This window comes from Macaca mulatta, chromosome 5 (genome assembly GCF_049350105.2).
Source record: "Macaca mulatta isolate MMU2019108-1 chromosome 5, T2T-MMU8v2.0, whole genome shotgun sequence".
In the NCBI taxonomy this organism is placed as follows: Eukaryota; Metazoa; Chordata; class Mammalia; order Primates; family Cercopithecidae; genus Macaca; species Macaca mulatta.
The window spans coordinates 158,657,207-158,676,953 of record NC_133410.1 but is presented as its reverse complement, the minus strand read 5'-3'; the positions used below and the strand labels follow the sequence as shown (position 1 = coordinate 158,676,953).

The window sequence follows — 19,747 nt, the reverse complement described above, 5'->3', positions numbered from 1 at the left end:
GGCACCACTGCACTCCAGCCTGGGGCAACTGGGCAAGACTCTGTCTCTAAAAATAAATAAATAAATAAATAAATAAATAAGCCATTGGGATTTTTATAATTGCACTGAATCTGTAAATCACTTTGGGAACTATGGGAATTTTAATAATATTAAATCTTCCAATTCATGAACACAGGTTGTCTATCCATTTATTTGTGTATTCTTTAACTTCTTTCAATGTTTCACAGTTTTCAGTGTAAGAGTCTTTCACCTCCTTAATTTTCCTGAGTATTTAATTTTGTATTGCTATCATACATGAAATTTTCTTAATTTCCTTAATTAGTTTGTTATTAGCGTATATAACAACTGATTTATGTATGATTTTGCATCCTAAAGGTTTACTGAATATATTAGTTTAACAATTTTTGTGTGGTCCTTACGGTTTTCTACATATAAGATCATATCTTCTGCAAACAGATAATTATGCTTCTTCCTTTCTGATTTAGATGCCTTATATTTCTTTTTCTTGCCAAGTTGTTCTTGCTAAGACTTCCAGTACTAGGTTGAATGAAGTGGCAAAAGGGGGCATCCTTGTCTTATTCTTGATCTTAGAGAAAAGTTTTTCTACTGTTAAGTATGATATTGGCTGTGGGCTTTTCATATATGGTCTTTATTATTTTGAGGTAAATTCCTTCTATACCTAGTTTATTGGGTGTTTTCATCATGAAAACATGTTGAATTTTATCAAATGCTTTTTCTGCATTCTGCATCTATTGAGATTGTGTGATTTTTATCCTTTAATATTCAAAAAGTATAAGAAATAGTACAAAAACCCCAAAACAAAATTTTAAAAAGAAAGGATTTGAATAGACATTTCAAAAAAGACATACAAATGGCCAAGTATATGAAAAGATGCTCAACATCAATAATTATCATGGAAATGCAACTCAAAACCACAACAGATATCACCTCACTCCTGTTAGGATGACTGGGTTTTTTTAAAAAAAAAGGTATTAGAGAAGATGTAGAGATATTAGAACTCTAGTACACCATTGGTGGGAATGTAAAAGGGTATGGCTGCTATGGAAACAGTGTGAAAGTTCCTCAAAAAGTAAAAATAAAACTACCATATGATCCAGCAATTGTACTTTTGGTATATATCCAGAAGAACTGATACCAGCATCTCAAAAAGATACTGGCACTCTCATGCTCATTACACCATCATTCACAATAGCTAAGAAAGGAAAATGTAGTATATACATACAATAAGATATTATTCAGTCTTTAAAAATGAAGCAAATTCTGCCATATGCAATAACATGGACAAACCTGGGGGACATTACGTTAAATGAAATAAGCCAGCCACAGAAGAACAAATACACGTGGCTTCACTTACATAGGGTATCTAAAAAGTCAAATTCATAAAAACAGAGACCAGAATAGTGTTTGCCAGGGGGTGAGGGGAAAGGGACATGGGAGGCTGCTGCTCAGTGAGTATGAAGTTCCAGTTATGAAGATAAGCAAGTTCTGGAGATCGGCTGTACAACACTGTGCCTATTAGTTAATACTACCATACGTTGTACTTAAATTTGAAAGGGTAGATCTCATGTTGTGTTCCTCACACACACATACACACACACACACAGATGTTCCTGTTAGGACAAAGAACTACATGGAATCTCATGTAGGTGGAAATTTTAACAATAGCAGTTTCAGGCTACTTTTCTATCAGTTATTATAAAGTCTCACATACACCTCTGTTAAACTATGTCCCGTAAACGCCTAAACGACTAACTAGTTTGTAATTACAAACTGTCTTGACATTTGTGGCAGAAATTGAGTTATATAAAATTTGGATACTGAGACTATGCCTAACTCTAGGAATGGAAGCAAGCACTGAACTTAATGATAAAAACGAAAACTTGTTTACAAATCTAAAGTGCGAGGACTCTTCAAACTTAGAGAAAAGGATACACACACACATACTTAAATATGGTAACACAGAAAAAGGAAGACAAAAAGGAAAGAAAAGGAAAGACACTTCAGGTCTAACATTAGTAAAATCTTAGGAATCTAGAATTCTTCCTAACTTCGGAAATTAAGAAAAACATTGCTTCCAAAAGAATGTAACCAAGGAAAAGATATTTGAGCATATTTGCCTCTACAAGATGGTTCGATGCCCTTCATCAAGTGCAGCGTTTGTGAGAGACCGGGTGCATAATAATTTGAAGGTCCATTTTAAATACATCACAGATGAGTTCCCACATCCGGCTGGTTAAGAAAAAACACAGAGTAAGAAAAAGTAAGACTGATTTATTATTCTGTCATGGCAAACAACTTAATTGAGTTTCCTGGCCAAACCACACATAATGTAAACTTAAAGGAATTAGCAGAGTAACACAAAGTACACTGCTCGGGCCCAGATGCTGTTCCCACTCCATACTGATTTGTCGTGTCTCTGAACCATTACTGACATATTTGCTCAATGAATATAACACCTATTTCTGCGGAACAGGGCTGGGGACACAAAATAAGATCTTTCACCTCAAAGACAAGGGCTTTTTCAATACACCTGCAGGCAAGTGACTGAACCAAATCATCTCCTAAAGTCACATCCAGTTGTATGGTCTGTGATACCTTCTACGGAGAAGGTGGTACAAAAGCTACTTTGAATCTATGAATATCTATGAAAAAATAGGTATGTCCACAAATCCACGTTTTAGCATTGAAATCTAGGAGGAGTTTAACTTAAGGTCAAGTAAATTAGCTAAATGTAAAAATGAAAATCTTACCCAGTAACCATAAAGCTTTGTAGCTACCCACTGAGGAAGAAATCGTACCTAATCTCCTGGGTAGGATGGAACCAGCAGATCAGATCTGTGATCTGGTATTTTTGCTCCTCATACATGGGGCCAAGCATACCCAAAATCTACAGGAGCTCACTATGGGGATTTTCATTGTGTGTTTATTTATTATTATTATTATTTTGAGATGGAGTTTTGCTCTTGTTGCCAAGGCTGGAGTGGAGTGTAATGGCACGATCTCGGCTCACTGCAAACTCTGCCTCCCAGGTTCAAGCAATTCTCCTGCCTCAGCCTCCCGAGTAGCTGGGATTACAGGCGAGTGCCACCACGGCCAGCTAATTTTTGTGTTTTTAGTAGAGACGGGATTTCTCCATGTTGATCTCGATCTCCCAACCTCAGGTGATCTGCCTGCCTCGGCCTCCCAAAGTGCTGGGATTACAGGCATGAGCCACCGTGCCCAGCCCACAGTGCATTTATTTTTATGATCAAACTTAAAATGTTTATGTAATCCTATTCTGGAACATCTGAACAACTACTTCTAAGTTAACAGTCTTTTGGCTTCAACTATTCTAACTATGCCAGGAATTAACAAGGAAAAAGGGAAGTGGACTTCATATGTATAAGACATGTTCACAGCAAGTTAAGGCCAGAGGACATAATTTTGCTCTACAGGAATACTCATTAGCTATGCAAAACTGACTCGTTACATGGCATTCTGAAATACAGCATACCTAACTCAGCACTCAGTACCACAATCACACTGGGAACACCAATTTAGTTTGAGCAAACAGCATCTCTAGCTTCATATTGCTATTTTGCATTTTTACTGGTTATGCAGTTTTGTTGGTATTTATACTGTCAATTTGGGTTTATCACCATGTAAAACCTATATGCATAAGCACACCTAATTTTACATTTACAAACATTTAAGTGACAATGTAACTAAAGTAATTAAAGTAATGAAGGCAATACTTGGCTTCTGTAATTTGGATGTTGGATTTTTATATTGTTTTTAATCTTTAAGTGGCTAACATTGTTAAAGTTTGAGAAACAATGCAACCTTAAGGATACTGAGAAAGAGAAACCTTCAAACCGAAATGTGGCCACATAATATTTGTAAATAAACAGGGCATAGTACATATAGGGTCGGTCCTTCAACCGGTGCATTTAAACAGAGGTAAAACTTTCCTCCAGAGTTTCCTCAGCTTCTGAAGACCTCTGCTGAACACTCTCCTCCTTAATCTCTTACTCCTTTCTCCACTGTGCCTTTATTTTAATCCTGCTGTGAGTCAGAGGAAAGCTTAGCCCTCAGTTTTCAGCAAGTGATTGATAATCACGGTAACTCAAAAGTTTCAGTGCAAGTGATAAAGAATTTAGAAACCAGATGTTCATCCAAAAAAGAGGTGATGGTGTTTAGAGGAAGAGAGAGAAGGGGAAATACAGGTTGGGTATTCCTTATCCAAAACGCTTGGACAAGAAAAGTTTCAGATTGCAGATTTTTTTCAGATTTTGGAATATCTGCATTACCCTATGAGTATCATGCTAGTATTACTGATGTTTTCCACAGTATCTTTACACCACAGAACAGAGAATAAGCAACAAAGCAAAATAGTGAGTAATGTACACAGGTCTTAATCTCATGTAGAGCATTGTGGAGACCCTGCCATTGGTGCAGCCAGCCTGCACATGTGCCATTTTATTACTCCTTGTGGGTGTACTTTCATGGGGGAAGTGGGCATGCACAGAAAATATTTATCACAGCTGAAAGGGCCTGGAATGATCTTTTTCCCCCCTTGAAAAGGCTAAAAAAACTACATGTTGTGCACCTGCATTGTGACTGCAACCTGTCACATGAGGTTAAGTATGGAATTTTCCATTTGTGGTACCACATTAACACTCAAAAATTTTCAGATTTTAGAGCATTTTGGATTTTCAGATGAGGGACACTCAACCTGTAGTAAAGCATGACCATCGTCTCAAAACATCTGAAGGGTGTAGTGGCTTGCACCTGTAATCCCAGATAATCAGGAGACTGTGGCAAGAGGAGTGCTAGAGTCCAGGAGGCCAGCCTGGGCAACAAAGACTCTGTCTCTAGTTATTAAAAAAAAAAAAAAGAATTTAAAAAGAAAAAAGAAAAATCTGAAGGCTGCCATATATAAGCAGGATGAGACTGAAGTAGCTCTAGAAGTAGAGGAAGAAGTTACAAGGACACACATTAAGAAAAAAAAAAAAAGCTGAGGACCACCACCATTTGTCAAGCAGCCACTGCATGCCAGGACTCTGCTAAATGTTTAAATACACTGTAATATTTAAGTAGAATGTTCCAGAAACTGGCTTTGATCACTAAATTAATGAGAGACAAGTTCACACTGGGCTATTTCTCAAGTTCTCCCACACAGGCTTAATGAACAACAATATAACCAGTAATACGTTTCTAGAACCCCTTTTTTCTTGATTCTTCAGCAGACAAGGCAAAATACTATTAAGTAAAGAGACCAAGATGATGAGCAAGGGCATTAGGGGAGAGACTCTCAATGACTGCCTTTGAGAAATAACTGCATCTGTTGGGGCTCAGAAAACAATACTCCAACATGAAGGCCTCAGTAGCATCCTCAGAGGCAAACATTTTTCTCTGACCTTCTCCCGCCCCCCTGGCTGTTAGTCCCATTCTCCTCCAAAGCTAGCCATGAAAACTAGAATCCCTCTTCTCCAAGGAAGGTCATAGAAACCTGAACCCCTTTCCCCCAGAACCAGTCACTAAAAATATTACTCAAATTTCTCCTTCACTTCGTATGTAAAAAATGGCTATAAATAAATGATTTGACCTACCTGGTCTGACTGTAGGTCACAAGACCCCCATTCCAGAGAGGGTCCTGCCCCACACCCAGAAGAAAGGAATGTTGTTCACAGAGGCCAAGAAGAATCTAGACAGACAGGCCTTGCTGGGTGTCTCAATTCAGTCTATTAACATTAAACCATGCCCTTTTGTCCAATCATACTTCTACATGGCTGTCCATACTTTGTTGAACTTACGCATAAAAATGGACAACTTCCCCTGTACCTTTGGGTCTTAATTCTGAAGGCTCCTGTGTATACATGTGAAATAAATTTGCATGCCTTTTCTTCTATTAATCTATCTCATGTCAGTGATTTTCAGCAAACCTCCCTGGCCTCCACACATTGCTATTTCAAAAGTTAACAAGGTAATCTGAAGTTTTAAAAACATATAGTGAAGGAAGAGATCAATGAAAATATTTTAAAACATCTATTGTGAACATTTTGCACTTTGGTTGCAAGTTATTATAATTAAACAAACAAAAGGTAACAGAGTAGGTCAAAATTGCAGGTTATTTTAGTTACTTAGTTTGAAATGCTGGTAAATGTTATAGTGTAATGAAAAGTACTTAGGGCGATCTCTCCAAACCAGTATTTTCCCATTCCTTCAGTATATAAGGAAAAGCTTCTGACAAATTACAATATAATGACTTCTCCTTTAGGCTGTTGAAAACACAGCAAATAGGACAAAAATATCCCAGGGATTAGGATCGAATTATAACATGTTTTAGGGAATAAAAGAGTATTCGTTTAAGCTCCTGACTCTATTTCTGACTCACAAAATTAAAAAATTAAGATTGTGTTAAAATTAAGTATGAAAAATTTGGCAAAAACAATTGCTTAAAATGAGAATGCTAAAGATGAACACAACTAAGCCTTAGTTACGGCAAGAACTCCCGTAGACACTGAAAACATTAGGGGGCTTAGAATAACCCTGGGATGTAAACACATAACAAGAAATAAGTATGTAAGAATCTGGTTGTGATAGCTGTCCAAAGAGAAAACTCAAGTCAGGCATCTCAGATACTAGTGAAATTGATAAATTCTTGGGACATAAACATACTGCATCATTTTTCTTGAAAAAAATATATTAAACATTGAAACACAAAGGGGCAAGAAATATTTGCCTTTAACATGAACTTATGCTACCTCCATAAATCTAGCTAACTGGCTATCTTAATAAATAAATATTTTTAAAAGCATATATATCCACCTATATCCAACTATTAAAACATCTTAAATAGGGCACAAAAATAAAATTAATTCAAAAAACATCACATTCCAGAAGCATTTGTTGCATGGGATAAAGGGATAAACAAGACAATTGTGGTCCCAACCCCTGTTGGGTTTGTAATTTTCCCTTTCATGAGGATAGTCTATGGAAAAGATCCTCCTGTATGTTACTGAGGTGTTTTAAGAACTCCATCTAAATCTGGGTAACTACATCTGATCAAGTACCCAGCCAACTTTCAGAGAGAGACATAGAGCCAGATAGAGCCAAGATCATTTCTCTTTCCCACCCCTAGAAGCATTTCCCAAGATCACTGAACTTTAGAGGCAAAAGAAGACTGTATTAGTCTGTTCAAGTTGCTATAACAAAATACAAAAGATAGAGTGACTTATGAACAGAAATCAATTTCTCACAGTTCTAGAGGTGAGGAAATCAAAGATCAAGGTGCTGACAGATATGGTGTGTAGCGAGGGCTCCTGGTTCACTCATGGTGACTTCTCACTACATCCTCACATGGTAGAAGGGGCAAACAAGCTCTCTTGGGCCTCTTTGGGCACTAATCCAGCCTATGAAGTCTCTGCCTTTATGATTTATTCACCTCCTGCTATGGGTTGAACATATCTCCCAAGCTTTGTGTGTTGGAAATTTAATTGCCATTGTAACAATATTAACAAGTGAGGCCTGAAGAGGTGATTAGACCATGAGGGTACCACCCTCATGAATGGATGAAGGCTGTTATTGTGGGAGTGGGTTAGTTATAAAAGGAGGGAATTCAACCCCATTTCCTCTCTCTATATCCTAGCTTTGCTTTCACCTTCCAACTTTCCACCACGGGATGACCCTCAACAGATGCCAGCGCCGTGCCTTGGACTTTCTAGCTTCTAGAACTAGAAAATAAATTTATTTTCTTTATAACTTACCTAGTCTGTGGTATTCTGCTATAGCAACAGAAAATGAACCAAGACACCTCCCAAAGTCCCCACCAACATAACGGACTCCATTTCCTCTCAGGTGGTAGAAAGCAGTAGTTAAGAATGCAGAAGTTCAGAAGCCAGGGAGAAAGCGCTCAAGTGCCAGCTCTACCTCTAACATTGGTACAATCCAGCCATTTCTTTACCCTCTCTGAGCCTCAGCTTCCCCATCTGTAAAATGGGGACAACAATGCAGCCATATTTCAGAGGGTATTACAAGGGTTAAATGAAACATGTAAAGTACCTCACACAGTGACTGCTCATAAAACATCTAGTAAACGGTAGCAATGCAGAGAAAAAAAGCATCTCTAATCCTTAGGTAATGGTTTACTTTACAAGTAGAAGACAAAAACACAGATGCAGTGGTAGCATGGGCAGGTAGGGATACAGAAAAAAGACCTAGCCAGGTGGTACACACCCCACAGCAACTCCTCTCGGCCTCACGAGCAATGAAGAAAGCAGTTAGATGATCACTGCCCAACAGAATCTAGTTTCCTTTATTTCATATCACAGGACCATAAAATATCCTTTTCATAGTTTAAAAACTCATGAGACATTAATCTTGTCTCATAACTTCCAGAGTATCACCGTGTCATACTCTAATCTCATAAATGCTCTCCCACATATCCCCTTTCCTTCCCCAACCTTTTAGAATTCATTTATTCTTTAAGTGAAAATGTTATTCTTACCTCTGGAAAGAGCTTCTTATGCAGCTATATTATAGCACATCTTATTTTCCTTGTTTTTAAGGAAATGAGATGGGACAATCAGATTTATAGAAGAGGATGTTATGGAAGAGTCATTTCCTCCAAAATGGTTAGCACAGAATTTCCCCCCAAATTATACGTTTATGTAAAACATAATCCAATTTTCCAAAAAAAAATATTTTAACAAATATCTAGGAATCTCATTAAAGCTTAATTCATACAAAACTTCCCTTGACAACTAAGGGACTTAGAGGTAAAATCATTGTCTGGGTTATTTAATCAATGAATTGACTGTATTTAAGATCCCTGACCACAGGCTTCTCTCAGTTGAGTGCAAAAACAGATCCAATAGATCATGAGACTCAAAGCTAAGGGTTGTAATAGAAGTAAAGAAAAATGCCGTAAGCAGAGGAAAGAGTTATAAACTTGACCTCAGGCCTTGGCTCCAATGTCTGTTCCTCTAGGAAGCCTTCCCCACCACCCCGGCCAATATGGCCATCCTGCCCCATGTCATCACTTCATTTACGGCACTTTAGCTGACGCCATTCCGTGTGTGTGTATGTTTCCTATCTCTCTCCTAGGAGAACATGCATTTTTTGAAGGAAGAGACCGTAAGCTTGTGACCATGTCTAGGATATAGTATGCCCTCAACTAACCACTTGAGACCAGCTGCACAGACAAGTGGAAAGAGACTTCACAGGTGCTATCTGAAGTGGGCCTTTAGGAATCCAAGGGTTCCGCAGGTAAAGAAAGTTTTGCAGACCTAAGATTCAATACTAACTTTCCAAGTCCAATCACCACGTATGACTTTCGTGTGCACCATCTTTGACTCCTATGTGCAAATACCTGATAACTTATGAGTTTATTTCCTTCTTACTGTAGTAAGTTCCACAGTTTCTATTATTATAAAGTTTGTTTTTCAGGAAAAAACAACTAAGTATAATCTAGGTTCTTATGGAAATTCATTTTTACTTAAAAACTCGCAGAAACATACTTTGGTTTATTTAACACTTTCAAAGACCTGACCTAACAAAACAAATGCAGTAGATAGGTTTGGTAGGAGGACCTCAAACTTCATGTGTGTGATTTCTTTAGAATCTTATTTTTCTTAAATGTTCAAGTTAACTTCATGAAGGAATGAAAGTATCATTATCGAAATAACCAAAATTATCTCATATGCCAAAAAACAATCAGTTTATTGTTTATGAAGGGATAAAAGGTAGAAATAACAAAATGACATTTTACTTTGGAATGAGAGAGGCAGACATAGGTAGCTCTTAATACCTTCGACTCTTGGCAAGCACTTCATCAGAGCTATACACCCCATTCTGTGATTGGTATCTGGACATGTAAAGCCTCATCAATTTTCCGGAAGATGGGTTCTGGCTAGGGAAAGGCAGCCCAGGCCATCATATGCTCCACCAATAACCCCCTCAGATAATGAAGGGTACATACACATTTTTAAACCAGAAGAGACCTAACTTAGAGAGGTGGTCTGCCAACTTCTCATTCCAGAGAAAAGGACACCAAGGCCAGGGAAGTGAGGTGAAATTTTTCTCAAATCTAGTCAGAACTCAGGAATCCTGACTTGGTCAGGCATTTTTTTTCTACTGTCCTTGGTTATATCTCTTCATCAAAACTTTACAAATATTTCAAAACTTTACAAATATTTCATCAAAACTTTACATCAAAACTTTACAAATATTTCAAAATGCTCAGAAGGAGAGAAGACACATGGAATGGAACTAAGACTAGAAATTCTGAATCAGTCACTAACAAGAAAGCCGAAGAACAAGTCATCTGGACATCCTCTGCTGGGTATTACAGATACTGAGCTCAGCAGGCTCACAGCTTAAGACAGTTCAACTAATTTTCCCAATATTGATTAAGAGCCACAGTCCTGCAGGAAGAGGTCCCCCATTTAGTTTTAAATAATAAACAGGATTACAGGACTGCACAGCATCAACTCTAACTTAATCCAGCAAGGGTGGATAAATCAATAAATTGAAGATGCTTGTTGGTTTAGGGTAGTGTTGGAGGAGTGCCAGCTCACACTAGAACAGCTTTTAGTCTCCAGAGACTCTCAAGGTCAAGGGCAGAAGAAAAAATAATTTGGGCCATGCAAATATCTTTTGTCATCTGAGTCCAATGAGATTGGAGCTCTGAATGAATGCTCATGTCCTAGTGTTTTGAGTCATCACTCTCTATTCTTCACTCAAGACATTTCAGAAAAAGCATACCTTCTAAACTACAAGTTTCATGGGATCGAAGAAGCAGAGCCTAGTTGAACATAATGCTGTAAAATACTGCCTGAGAGAGCTTTATTAAAAATAATCAACCCAAATGAAATAAAGCAGTCAATTTTGACAATGTGGTGAATATATCACAGACCTATTTTTTACTAATACAAATAACTTCACGGATAGCTGCTTAGTTCTCCTACATGAAAAATCTGAGCACACAATTTTAAATAAAAGTTGAAACTATTTACATTCTGGAATGATTGACAGTAAGCATTAGTGACTATTTTTCTTTTTTTTTTTTTTTTTTTTTCTTTTATTGAGACAGAGTACTGCTCCATCGCCCAGACTGGAGTGCAGTGGCGTGATCTCGACTCACTGCAATCTCTGCCTCCTGGGTTCAAGTAATTCTCCCGTCTCAGCCTCCTGAGTAGCTGGGACTACAGGCACATGCCACCACACCCGGCTAATTTTTGTATTTTTTGTTTTTTAAGTAGAGATGGGGTTTCACTTGTTTATCAGGCTGGTCTCAAACTCCTGATTTCAGGTGATCCACCCGCCTCAGTCTCCCAAAGGGCTGGGATTACAGACATGAGCTACTGCACCTATATTTTTCTTTAAAAAAATAAAATGCATTTCTATAGAGTATTCTACTAATTTGGGGAGAAATTCAAGAATTAAAGACCCATTGTCAGAGAGAATTCCATATGACAAAAAAGTGCCCAAGTTTTCTTCTTTTGCAGTAATATTATATTAAAAACTTCTTCAAACAAGTGGGAAAAGCCATAACAAAATTTTGGCTGTGCAAATATTTGTTATATTATTTATCATATTTTGGTATGATTTGGACTCCATAGATAATATTTTTTCCAAATTCCCATCCACTAAAAATCAGTGAATGATTCGAAGGAAAACTGTTAACAGTCAATTTGTAGTTGAAACTACAGTTGCAGAATTAGACCCAGTGGCCATGCACGCTGTGGGCGGTAAAAGACGCAATCTATACTATGTACTCCTATTAATGGACATGCATAATGTCCATCTAATCATCTCTCCTATAATGAGATTCATCTTTACATTATGTCAATTTTACGTAGTAAATCCATTGTTAAAATTTCTTTAGAGAAGGATATTAACATTGTTGACCCTTAAGAAACCATACCAGGAACAGTATCCCAAGGGCATGTTGAGTAACAAGTGCTTAAGCAAACAGGCACTGCCTTGATCCTGCAAATCTGATCTTGGGTCCGTCAAAAAATTGGCGACTCGGTTTTAAAATAGCTAGGCAAATATTGCTTGTAAGTGTTTAACATGATTAAGAAAAGCAAACAAGGCCCTTTGAACATTGTATCTTCCTTTTTTATACTTCTCCAGCTATCCCCTTACCTCAAGAAGCCCTTAAAACCAAAACACACAACTGACTGACAGAATGGGTGAAGTCACAAGCACACATGTAGACTGAAGAGTCAATTTAATTTTGCCTGGGTTGCCATCTAGGCAAGGCAGCAAAAACTTCTGATGGCAGTGACTAAATAGATCAACTCAACCACCTTTAGTTTTCCTCGATGTGGCTACATTAGCTCAGGAGAGGTGAACTGTAGATGAGAAAGTAGATGCTGCAGGCACTGTGAGGCCAAGCACGCTCCCTAAGTTTCCTCATCTATAAAATGGGGATAATGTCTTCAGGACAGAAAAGCATGCTGAGATAATATGAGAAAAACCTTTGGCTTGATGTTCAGCTTCCTCTCCCTGCCAAGCTATTGCTGTGACTACATGGAATGTGCCATTTGCATTAAGAAAGATGCACAAGAGCGGACCGTATGAAAACACGTAGTCAGCACATACTTGGGTTCTGCCTGGTCTTTCTGGGTGTTATTTAGAACTGGAAACAGGTTCTAGACTACTGATAATGCCTTTTCCACCTGAAAAGGATGAGACCTAAGTATTGCAGGAATTCAAGGATGACCCAACATACAGTCAAGCAGTCTCTCTGACCGAGGCACGGTTGACACAGCAGAATTACTAATTTATGATGAGGCCCCACTGCTGAATCCAATAGCCTCTATCATTCTAATTAGCTACTCTTACTAGAGGATAAGGCAGGAGAGATTGACCTTGATTTACCTTTTTTCCAACCGCACGTGGAAAACCCTTTAGCACAGTGATTGTTAACCATGGTTCCACATGAGAATCACCTGGGTGGTGGGGGCTTTGGAGACTCCAGACGCCGAACCCACACCCCAAACCCAACCAATTTAATCAGGATATCTGGAGGTTGGGGGATCAGGGTCCCGTATTTTTTGAAGTCCCCAGTCCCCTTGGAAGATGAAGCCAAGGTTGAGACCTGCTGACTAGGATCATCCCTCTTCACCTCAAGTAACTTCTGCTGCAAAGCAAACTAGGAAAGCCAACCTAGAGCATTTCACAACCACAGCTTCTGACAGCAGTCACGACAGGACCCCGAAAACTGGAACATGACAGGTCCCTGCACCAGGGTCCACACCGAGGGTCCAACAGAGCTTATCAGTAGGGGATCACCCAGCTCCCCACGGGAGAACCGTTTTCTCAAACATTCTGCACTTCAACACAAGTAAATTCAACAATCTTAGCACATGCCACCAGTGCCTCAATTGGCCTCTGACCATTAGGAAATTTTTCCCTTCTTTAAGAGACAAATCTCTTGGGAAGGAAAGTCAGTGTGTATGTGGGCACCCCACCGCCCCCCCCAGCCAATCTCTAGAGAAACAGACAGAAGCATCAATTCTCGTGCCGCTTGGAAAGTACCCCGCAGGCTCCCCGCTGCGCGGGCCCGGGCCCACTGCACCTGCCGGCGCTCCGCCGCACCTGCCGTGCGACGCCCTCCCCTCCTACCTTCCAGCAGCTCGTCCAGGCTGGTGACCTTCCGGCTGCCGTCGATGGTGTAGATAGTGCGGACACCCTGGGGCAGGTTCACGTTGTCCGACAGGGAGCGGGTGAGCTCGATGAGGAGCGCATCGAAGGACCGGAAGCGGTCACTGGAGATGGCAAACACCAGCCCCTTGAAGTAGCGGTCCCCGTTCCGGTAGAAGCGTGCCTTCTTGGCCTTCTTCTCCGAGCTGAGGGCCTGCAGGGTCCGCGTGCGGTAGAAGCTGCAGTGGGCACTGTGCGCCGGGCTGGGGATGAGCCCGTTCCCCTTGGGGCCAGAGCTGCTGCTGCCCCCGGAGGAGCTGGGGGCCCCTCTCCGCGACCCCGGTCGCGGCCTTTTGTCCCGTTCCTCAAAGTGCTCCAGCTCGATACTCCTGGTGCTGGCCATCGCGGCTGCTCCTAGGGCTCCCCGCAAAAAGACGTCCGGGCTGACTAAGGGTGTGAGCGCCCGTGCAGGGACGTCTGATCGCGAGGGTCCTTAACGCGCCGGGACACCTGGCTCTGGCATCCCGCCCTCTCCGCGCAGGTGGGGCCGAGGAGCCGCGGAGGTGCTGACCCGCCCGCGCCCTCAGCTAAAAGTGGCCGCAGCGCCGAGCTGCCCAGCTCATTGTCCAGCGCGGCTCGCTCCGTGCCTCCCGCCCGCCGGGGAGCCCCACGCCCCCGCAAGCGCCTCCTCCACCCGGCCACGCCTCACGAGTCCCGCTCGGGAGCCGGCGGGGAGAGGCAAAGTTGGGCTGCCCGAGGCGCGCGCCGGGCCCGCGGGCGCACACAAAGCTCGGGCGTCCGCGGCGCGGAGCGCTCCTAGGAGCGCAGAAGCGAGGGAGGGAGGAAGGAAGGAAGGAAGGGTGGGGCGGGGCGCGGAGCGTGGAAGAGGCCCCCGGGGAGGTCGCGCGGGCCCCGGCCCGGGGTGCAGCGCCGCCGCCTCGGCCGAGCCCGGATCCCGCCCGTTCGGGGCTGAGAGGGCCGAGCCTGGCCCCTTCCTTCCCCAGAGCGCGGCCCTAGCGGTAAATAATGCAGCCCGCCTCCCACGCAGCCGTCAGGCCCGGCCCACCGGCGAGCATCCGCGCTCTGGCCTCCCTCCGCCGCCCGCCGGCTGTCAGCGCTGGAGGAGGCTTCCCGGCCCGGGGGATGCCAAACCGCGGAGAGAGGGAGGAGGGGGCGGAGGAGGGGGCCGAGCGCCGGCGCGGGAGGAGCGGCTCCTGCAGGTCCCGGGCAGCCCCGCCCGCCTGACGGCTCCTGCACGGCGCCGCGCGCTAATGGGCGCAGCCGCGGCGCGCGCTCCTCCGCCTGGGAAACGTAACCGCGCAGGCCAAAAACTACAAAGGAAGGAGATTCAAGGGCAAGGAGCACATCCCCAGCCAACCTCCTGGTGAGGACCCCAGGCCAAACTACTGCAGAAAACCCAAGCCTAGCATTGGCTTGGGGCACACTATTTATTTTTTTTTTAAAGCAGATATGTTGCTGTATTAGAAAATCCTTTGAGAAAACAGCCTCCACTGTTCCCATTGCAGATTCGCTAATATGGTACGTTCAGTAACTTTGAATGAATGATAAGTTATTGGGTGGTAGGGGGGTTATGTAATCAACGAATATTTATCGAGAGCATACCATGTGTCAGGGATTGTTTCTGTCACTGGGATGCAGTAACAAAGGAAAAAGACATTCTGCACCCACTCCCCCACCCGCATATTTAATGTTGTCAATTAAAGCTTCTTAAGAGGCCTGTCATTTGTGAGCACCCATGATAGTGGAAATCTTAGTGCAGTAGTGTCTATTCAACAATAAAAACATCTTTTCCAAGGACTTAAGAGAAATACTAGTTCTTTGCAGTTTGTTATTAGGAAAGACAAAGCTCAAAAATGTTTGGTCCCCATTTGGCACGTGAAACCTTAGAACATTCAACACCTGGTTTTCTGAGCAGCCTAGACAGCAATCCAAACTGACCTTTCAGGAAGAAAGGCATAGTTGCTTTTTCTTGGGTTGAAGTGAGTCCTGGAAGAGCATGAATAAAGGAAGGTAGAAGCACATGCAACGGTCGTTAGCATCTGTGAAGTTGGTGCGCCCCACCAAACGCATACACACACACTCCCTGCATGGCAGCTCCAGAGAGGACTCCTGCTCTGTGCACAATACTCCTCCCAAGGCAGTTCTGGGCGTACGCCTGGGCATATCTAACTTCTTGCGGGGTTGGGGCATGCTAGGAAGTCAGAGCTGATCTGAGGCTTCAATGTAGTTTTTCTAGAGGAAAATCCTGCAGCATCATTAGGGCCACCACCTTAAAAGGCCTCAACCTAGGTCAGTTAAATCAGAATTTCTGCAGATGGGCTTCTCCAACGTATTTTTTAAAAGTACCCCTAAGGTATATCCAGAGTTTCCAACCACAGGCTGTAACACCAGGAATCAAATAAATCAGTGCTTCTTCTCAAACTTTAATATATTTACATGTCATAGGGGAATCTCATTAAAATGCAGATTCCTATTCTGGAGCTCTGGGGTGGAGTTTGAGATTCTGCATTTCCAATGAGCCCCCAGGTAATGCCAATGCTGCTGGTCTTGGTACGAGACTTTGAGAAACAAGAAACTGATTGCAAATTTATTGAGATAAGGTTCCGTCTAATTACTAGTAACTCCACAGAGCCCATCAACTTGCCTTAAGATGGCCATGTTCATTTGAATCACTGTTAGTATTTCTTAGGGGGAAAAAAGACTGTCAACTATTGCTGTAGAAACAAATTATCCTAAACTTAATGATTTACAAGAATAAACATGCATAATCTCAGCATTTTTGGCAGATCAGAAATCTGGGAACAGTTTACCTCAAAGCCTCATGTGATTGCTGTCAAGATGTTGACGGGGTCACAGCCATCTAAAGGCTTGACTGGGGCAAGAAGATCCATTTCCAAGACAGCCCATTCACACATGAATGGTAAGGAGGCCTCAGTTCCTTGTCATGAGCACCTTTCCATAGAGTCGCTTTAGTGTCACCCTGACTTGTCAGTTGGCTTCCTCTAGAGCAGGGGTGTCCAATCTTTTGGCTTCCCTGGGCCACATTGGAAGAAGAATGGTTTTGGGCCACACATAAAATACACTGACATTAATGATAACTGATGAACTTAAAAAAAATCAAAAAATCTCATAATATTTTAAGAAAGTTTATGAATTTGCATTGGGCTGCATTCAAAACTGTCCTGGGCTGCGTGCTGTCCACAGGCCATGAGTTGGACAAGCTTGCTCTAGAGAAAGCATCCAAGAGAGCACAAGGTGGAAGACACAATGTGTGTTATGATATAGCCTTGGAAGTCATACACTGTTATTCCCACAATATCCTGTAGGTTACACAAGTCAGCCCTGTTTGATGTGGGAGGAGACTACACTAGGGTGTGACTAGAAGTCAGCAATTATTGGGGTCATCTTGCAGACTGGTACCACGGGTTTCAGTCTTTCAGTCTTTAGAACACTAACACTTCCTCACTCAAAGATCCCTGATAAGAGATTTGTCCCTTCTTTTTTTTTTTTTTTTTCGTTTTTTTGAGACAGAGTCTCGCTGTGTCTCCCAGGCTGGAGTGCAGTGGCGTGATCTCGGCTCACTGCAAGCTCCGCCTCCCGGGTTCACGCCATTCTCCCGCCTCAGCCTCCCAAGTAGCTGAGACTACAGGCGCCCGCCACCACGCCCGGCTAGTTTTTTTTGTATTTTTAGTAGAGACGGGGTTTCACCGTGTTAGCCAGGATAGTCTCGATCTCCTGACCTCGTGATCCACCCGCCTCGGCCTCCCAAAGTGCTGGGATTACAGGCTTGAGCCACCGCGCCCGGCCAAGATTTGTCCCTTCTTATATAGTGAATACAATTATACAATATGCCAGTGTTTTTAACTCAAGGTGGATTAAAGACTTAAATGTAAAACCAAAAACCATAAAAACCCTAGAAGAAAACCTAGGCAGTATCATTCAGGACATAGGCCTGGGTGAAGACTTCATGGTGAAAACACCAAAAGCAATTGAGACAAACGCCAAAATTGATAAATGGGATCTAATTAAACTAAAGAGCTTCTGCACAGCAAAAGAAACTATCACCAGAGTAAACAGGCAACCTACAGAATGGGAGAAAATTTTTGTAGTCTACCCATCTGACAAAGGTCTAATATCCAGAATTTACAAGGAACTTAAATTTACAAGATAAAAACAACCCCATCAAAAAGTGGGGAAAAGATAAAAGCGGACGCTTTTTGAAAGAAGACATTTACGTGGCCAACAGACACATGAAAAAAAGCTCAACATCACTGATCATTAGAGATATGCAAATAAAAACCACAATGAGATACCATTTCATGGCAGTCAGAATGGTGATTATTAAAAAGTCAAGAAACAGTAGATGCTGGTGAGGCTGTGGAGAAATAGGAACACTTCTACACTGTTGGTGGGAAAGTAAATTAGTTCAGTCCTTGTGGAAGACAATATGGCGATTCCTTAAGGATCTAGAACCAGAAATACTATTTGACCCAGAAATCCCATTACTGGGTATATACCCAAAGGAATATGAATCATTCTACTGTAAAGACACATGCACATGTATGTTTACTGCAGCACTACTTACAATAGCAGTCATGGAACCAACCCAAATGCCCGTCAATGATAGACTGCATAAAGAAAATGTGGCACATACACACCATGGAATACTATGCTGCCATAAAAAAGAATGAGATCATGTCCTTTGCAGGGATGTGGATGAAGCTAGAAGCCATCATTCTTAGCAAACTAACACAGGGACAGAAAGCCAAACACCACATGTTCTCACCCATAAGCAGAAGTTGAACAATGAGAACACATGGACACAGGGAGGGGAACAACACACACCAGGGCCTATTGAAGTATGTGGTACAAGGGGAGGGAACTTAGAAGACAGGTCAATAAGTGCAACAAACCACCTTGGCACACATATACACGTATACATTTGCACATTCTGCACATGTAACCTGGAACTTAAATTAAAAAAAAATTAAAATAGGCCAGTATTTTAACATTATTCCCTAACATTATATCCTTAAGTTAAAGAAAGGTTACTACTTTTCAACAGGGGTGGGGGGGAAAAGAGAAAGCATTTCCAAAGGTGTTACTTAGTTAAAAAATGTTTTTGTGATCCTACTCTCCACATTTGTTTTCTTGAAGAATCTTATTTGTGATCCTCTTATAAGAATTGAGATGCAATCACTTTTCATAAGGTATTTATGAATGAATATGATATAAAGACCCAGTTGGTCAACATTTGAAGATTTGTTGAGGTAGGAAAAAATCAGTTTCAGTGTTCAAATTCTAATGCAAACAAAATTTGGAGGTTCTAGGTAGACAACTAGTACTTAACTTGGCTTACTTCCTGATTTTCAATTTATAGAACCAAAGCAGATTTTCTCCTTTCGTGCAGTTGCAGAATTTGCAGAGTAAGATATTTTAACTGGCATTTTCTTTGTTGAGATACTCATTTTTTTCTAATGAAGAAATGCCATCTGATTATTAATCATTGGTCCTTCCAGAGATGGTCTAATTCTCTTAGGTGGTGACAAGTTCCACCAACTCTGTCTGCCACACCCTGATTTAAGGAGCTTCTTCAGGAAGGGCTGGCCACAGATGCCTCTTTACTATCTGGAAGCCCACTTTAACCTTAGATGGCTCTTGGTTGTAAAAAGCGTTGTTAGAAAAACCTTCTTTTTAACTCCCCTTAACCTAACACTTACTTGAATAAAAACTGTTGTGCCAAGTATTTTTAAAATGGCTTCATTTTTCTGCTAAAGGCAATTCGAGAATTTCAGTCCAAAAACTCTTCTCCCCTTTTTGTGTGATTAGAAATGACCCCTTTTTGCTTTTTATTTATAATACTTATAAGTCTTGGAATATCTAGTGGATGTGAAAATTTTGTTGGCAGTATGCAAGAAGGGTCTTCTACAAACCATTTGGGGCAGAGAAGCTCAACTGGGCATAAAGGAAAATAAATTGTTCTCTTTGTTCTCTACACTTCTTTTTGTATCACACACCTGTAATACAATTTTAGAGCTGCTTTTAGTCAGGTAGTAATTCCGTCTCCGGC

General features: G+C 41.6%; 1 protein-coding gene across 9 annotated transcripts in view; it reads right to left on the bottom strand.

Annotated features, from left to right (window-relative positions):
* Positions 1-14,950, bottom strand: part of DCLK2 (doublecortin like kinase 2) — a 181,310-nt gene extending 166,360 nt beyond the window's left edge. For all 9 annotated transcript variants that reach the window (XR_003729816.2, XR_013417318.1, XR_013417319.1 and 6 more), the window contains exon 1: positions 13,639-14,950. Coding sequence is in view for 4 of the 9 variants with exons in the window: in XM_015139326.3 (XP_014994812.2) it covers positions 13,639-14,059 (421 nt within the window). In the remaining 5 variants the exon portion in view is untranslated. The remainder of the gene's footprint in view (positions 1-13,638) is intronic.
* Positions 14,951-19,747: the final 4,797 nt, after the last annotated feature.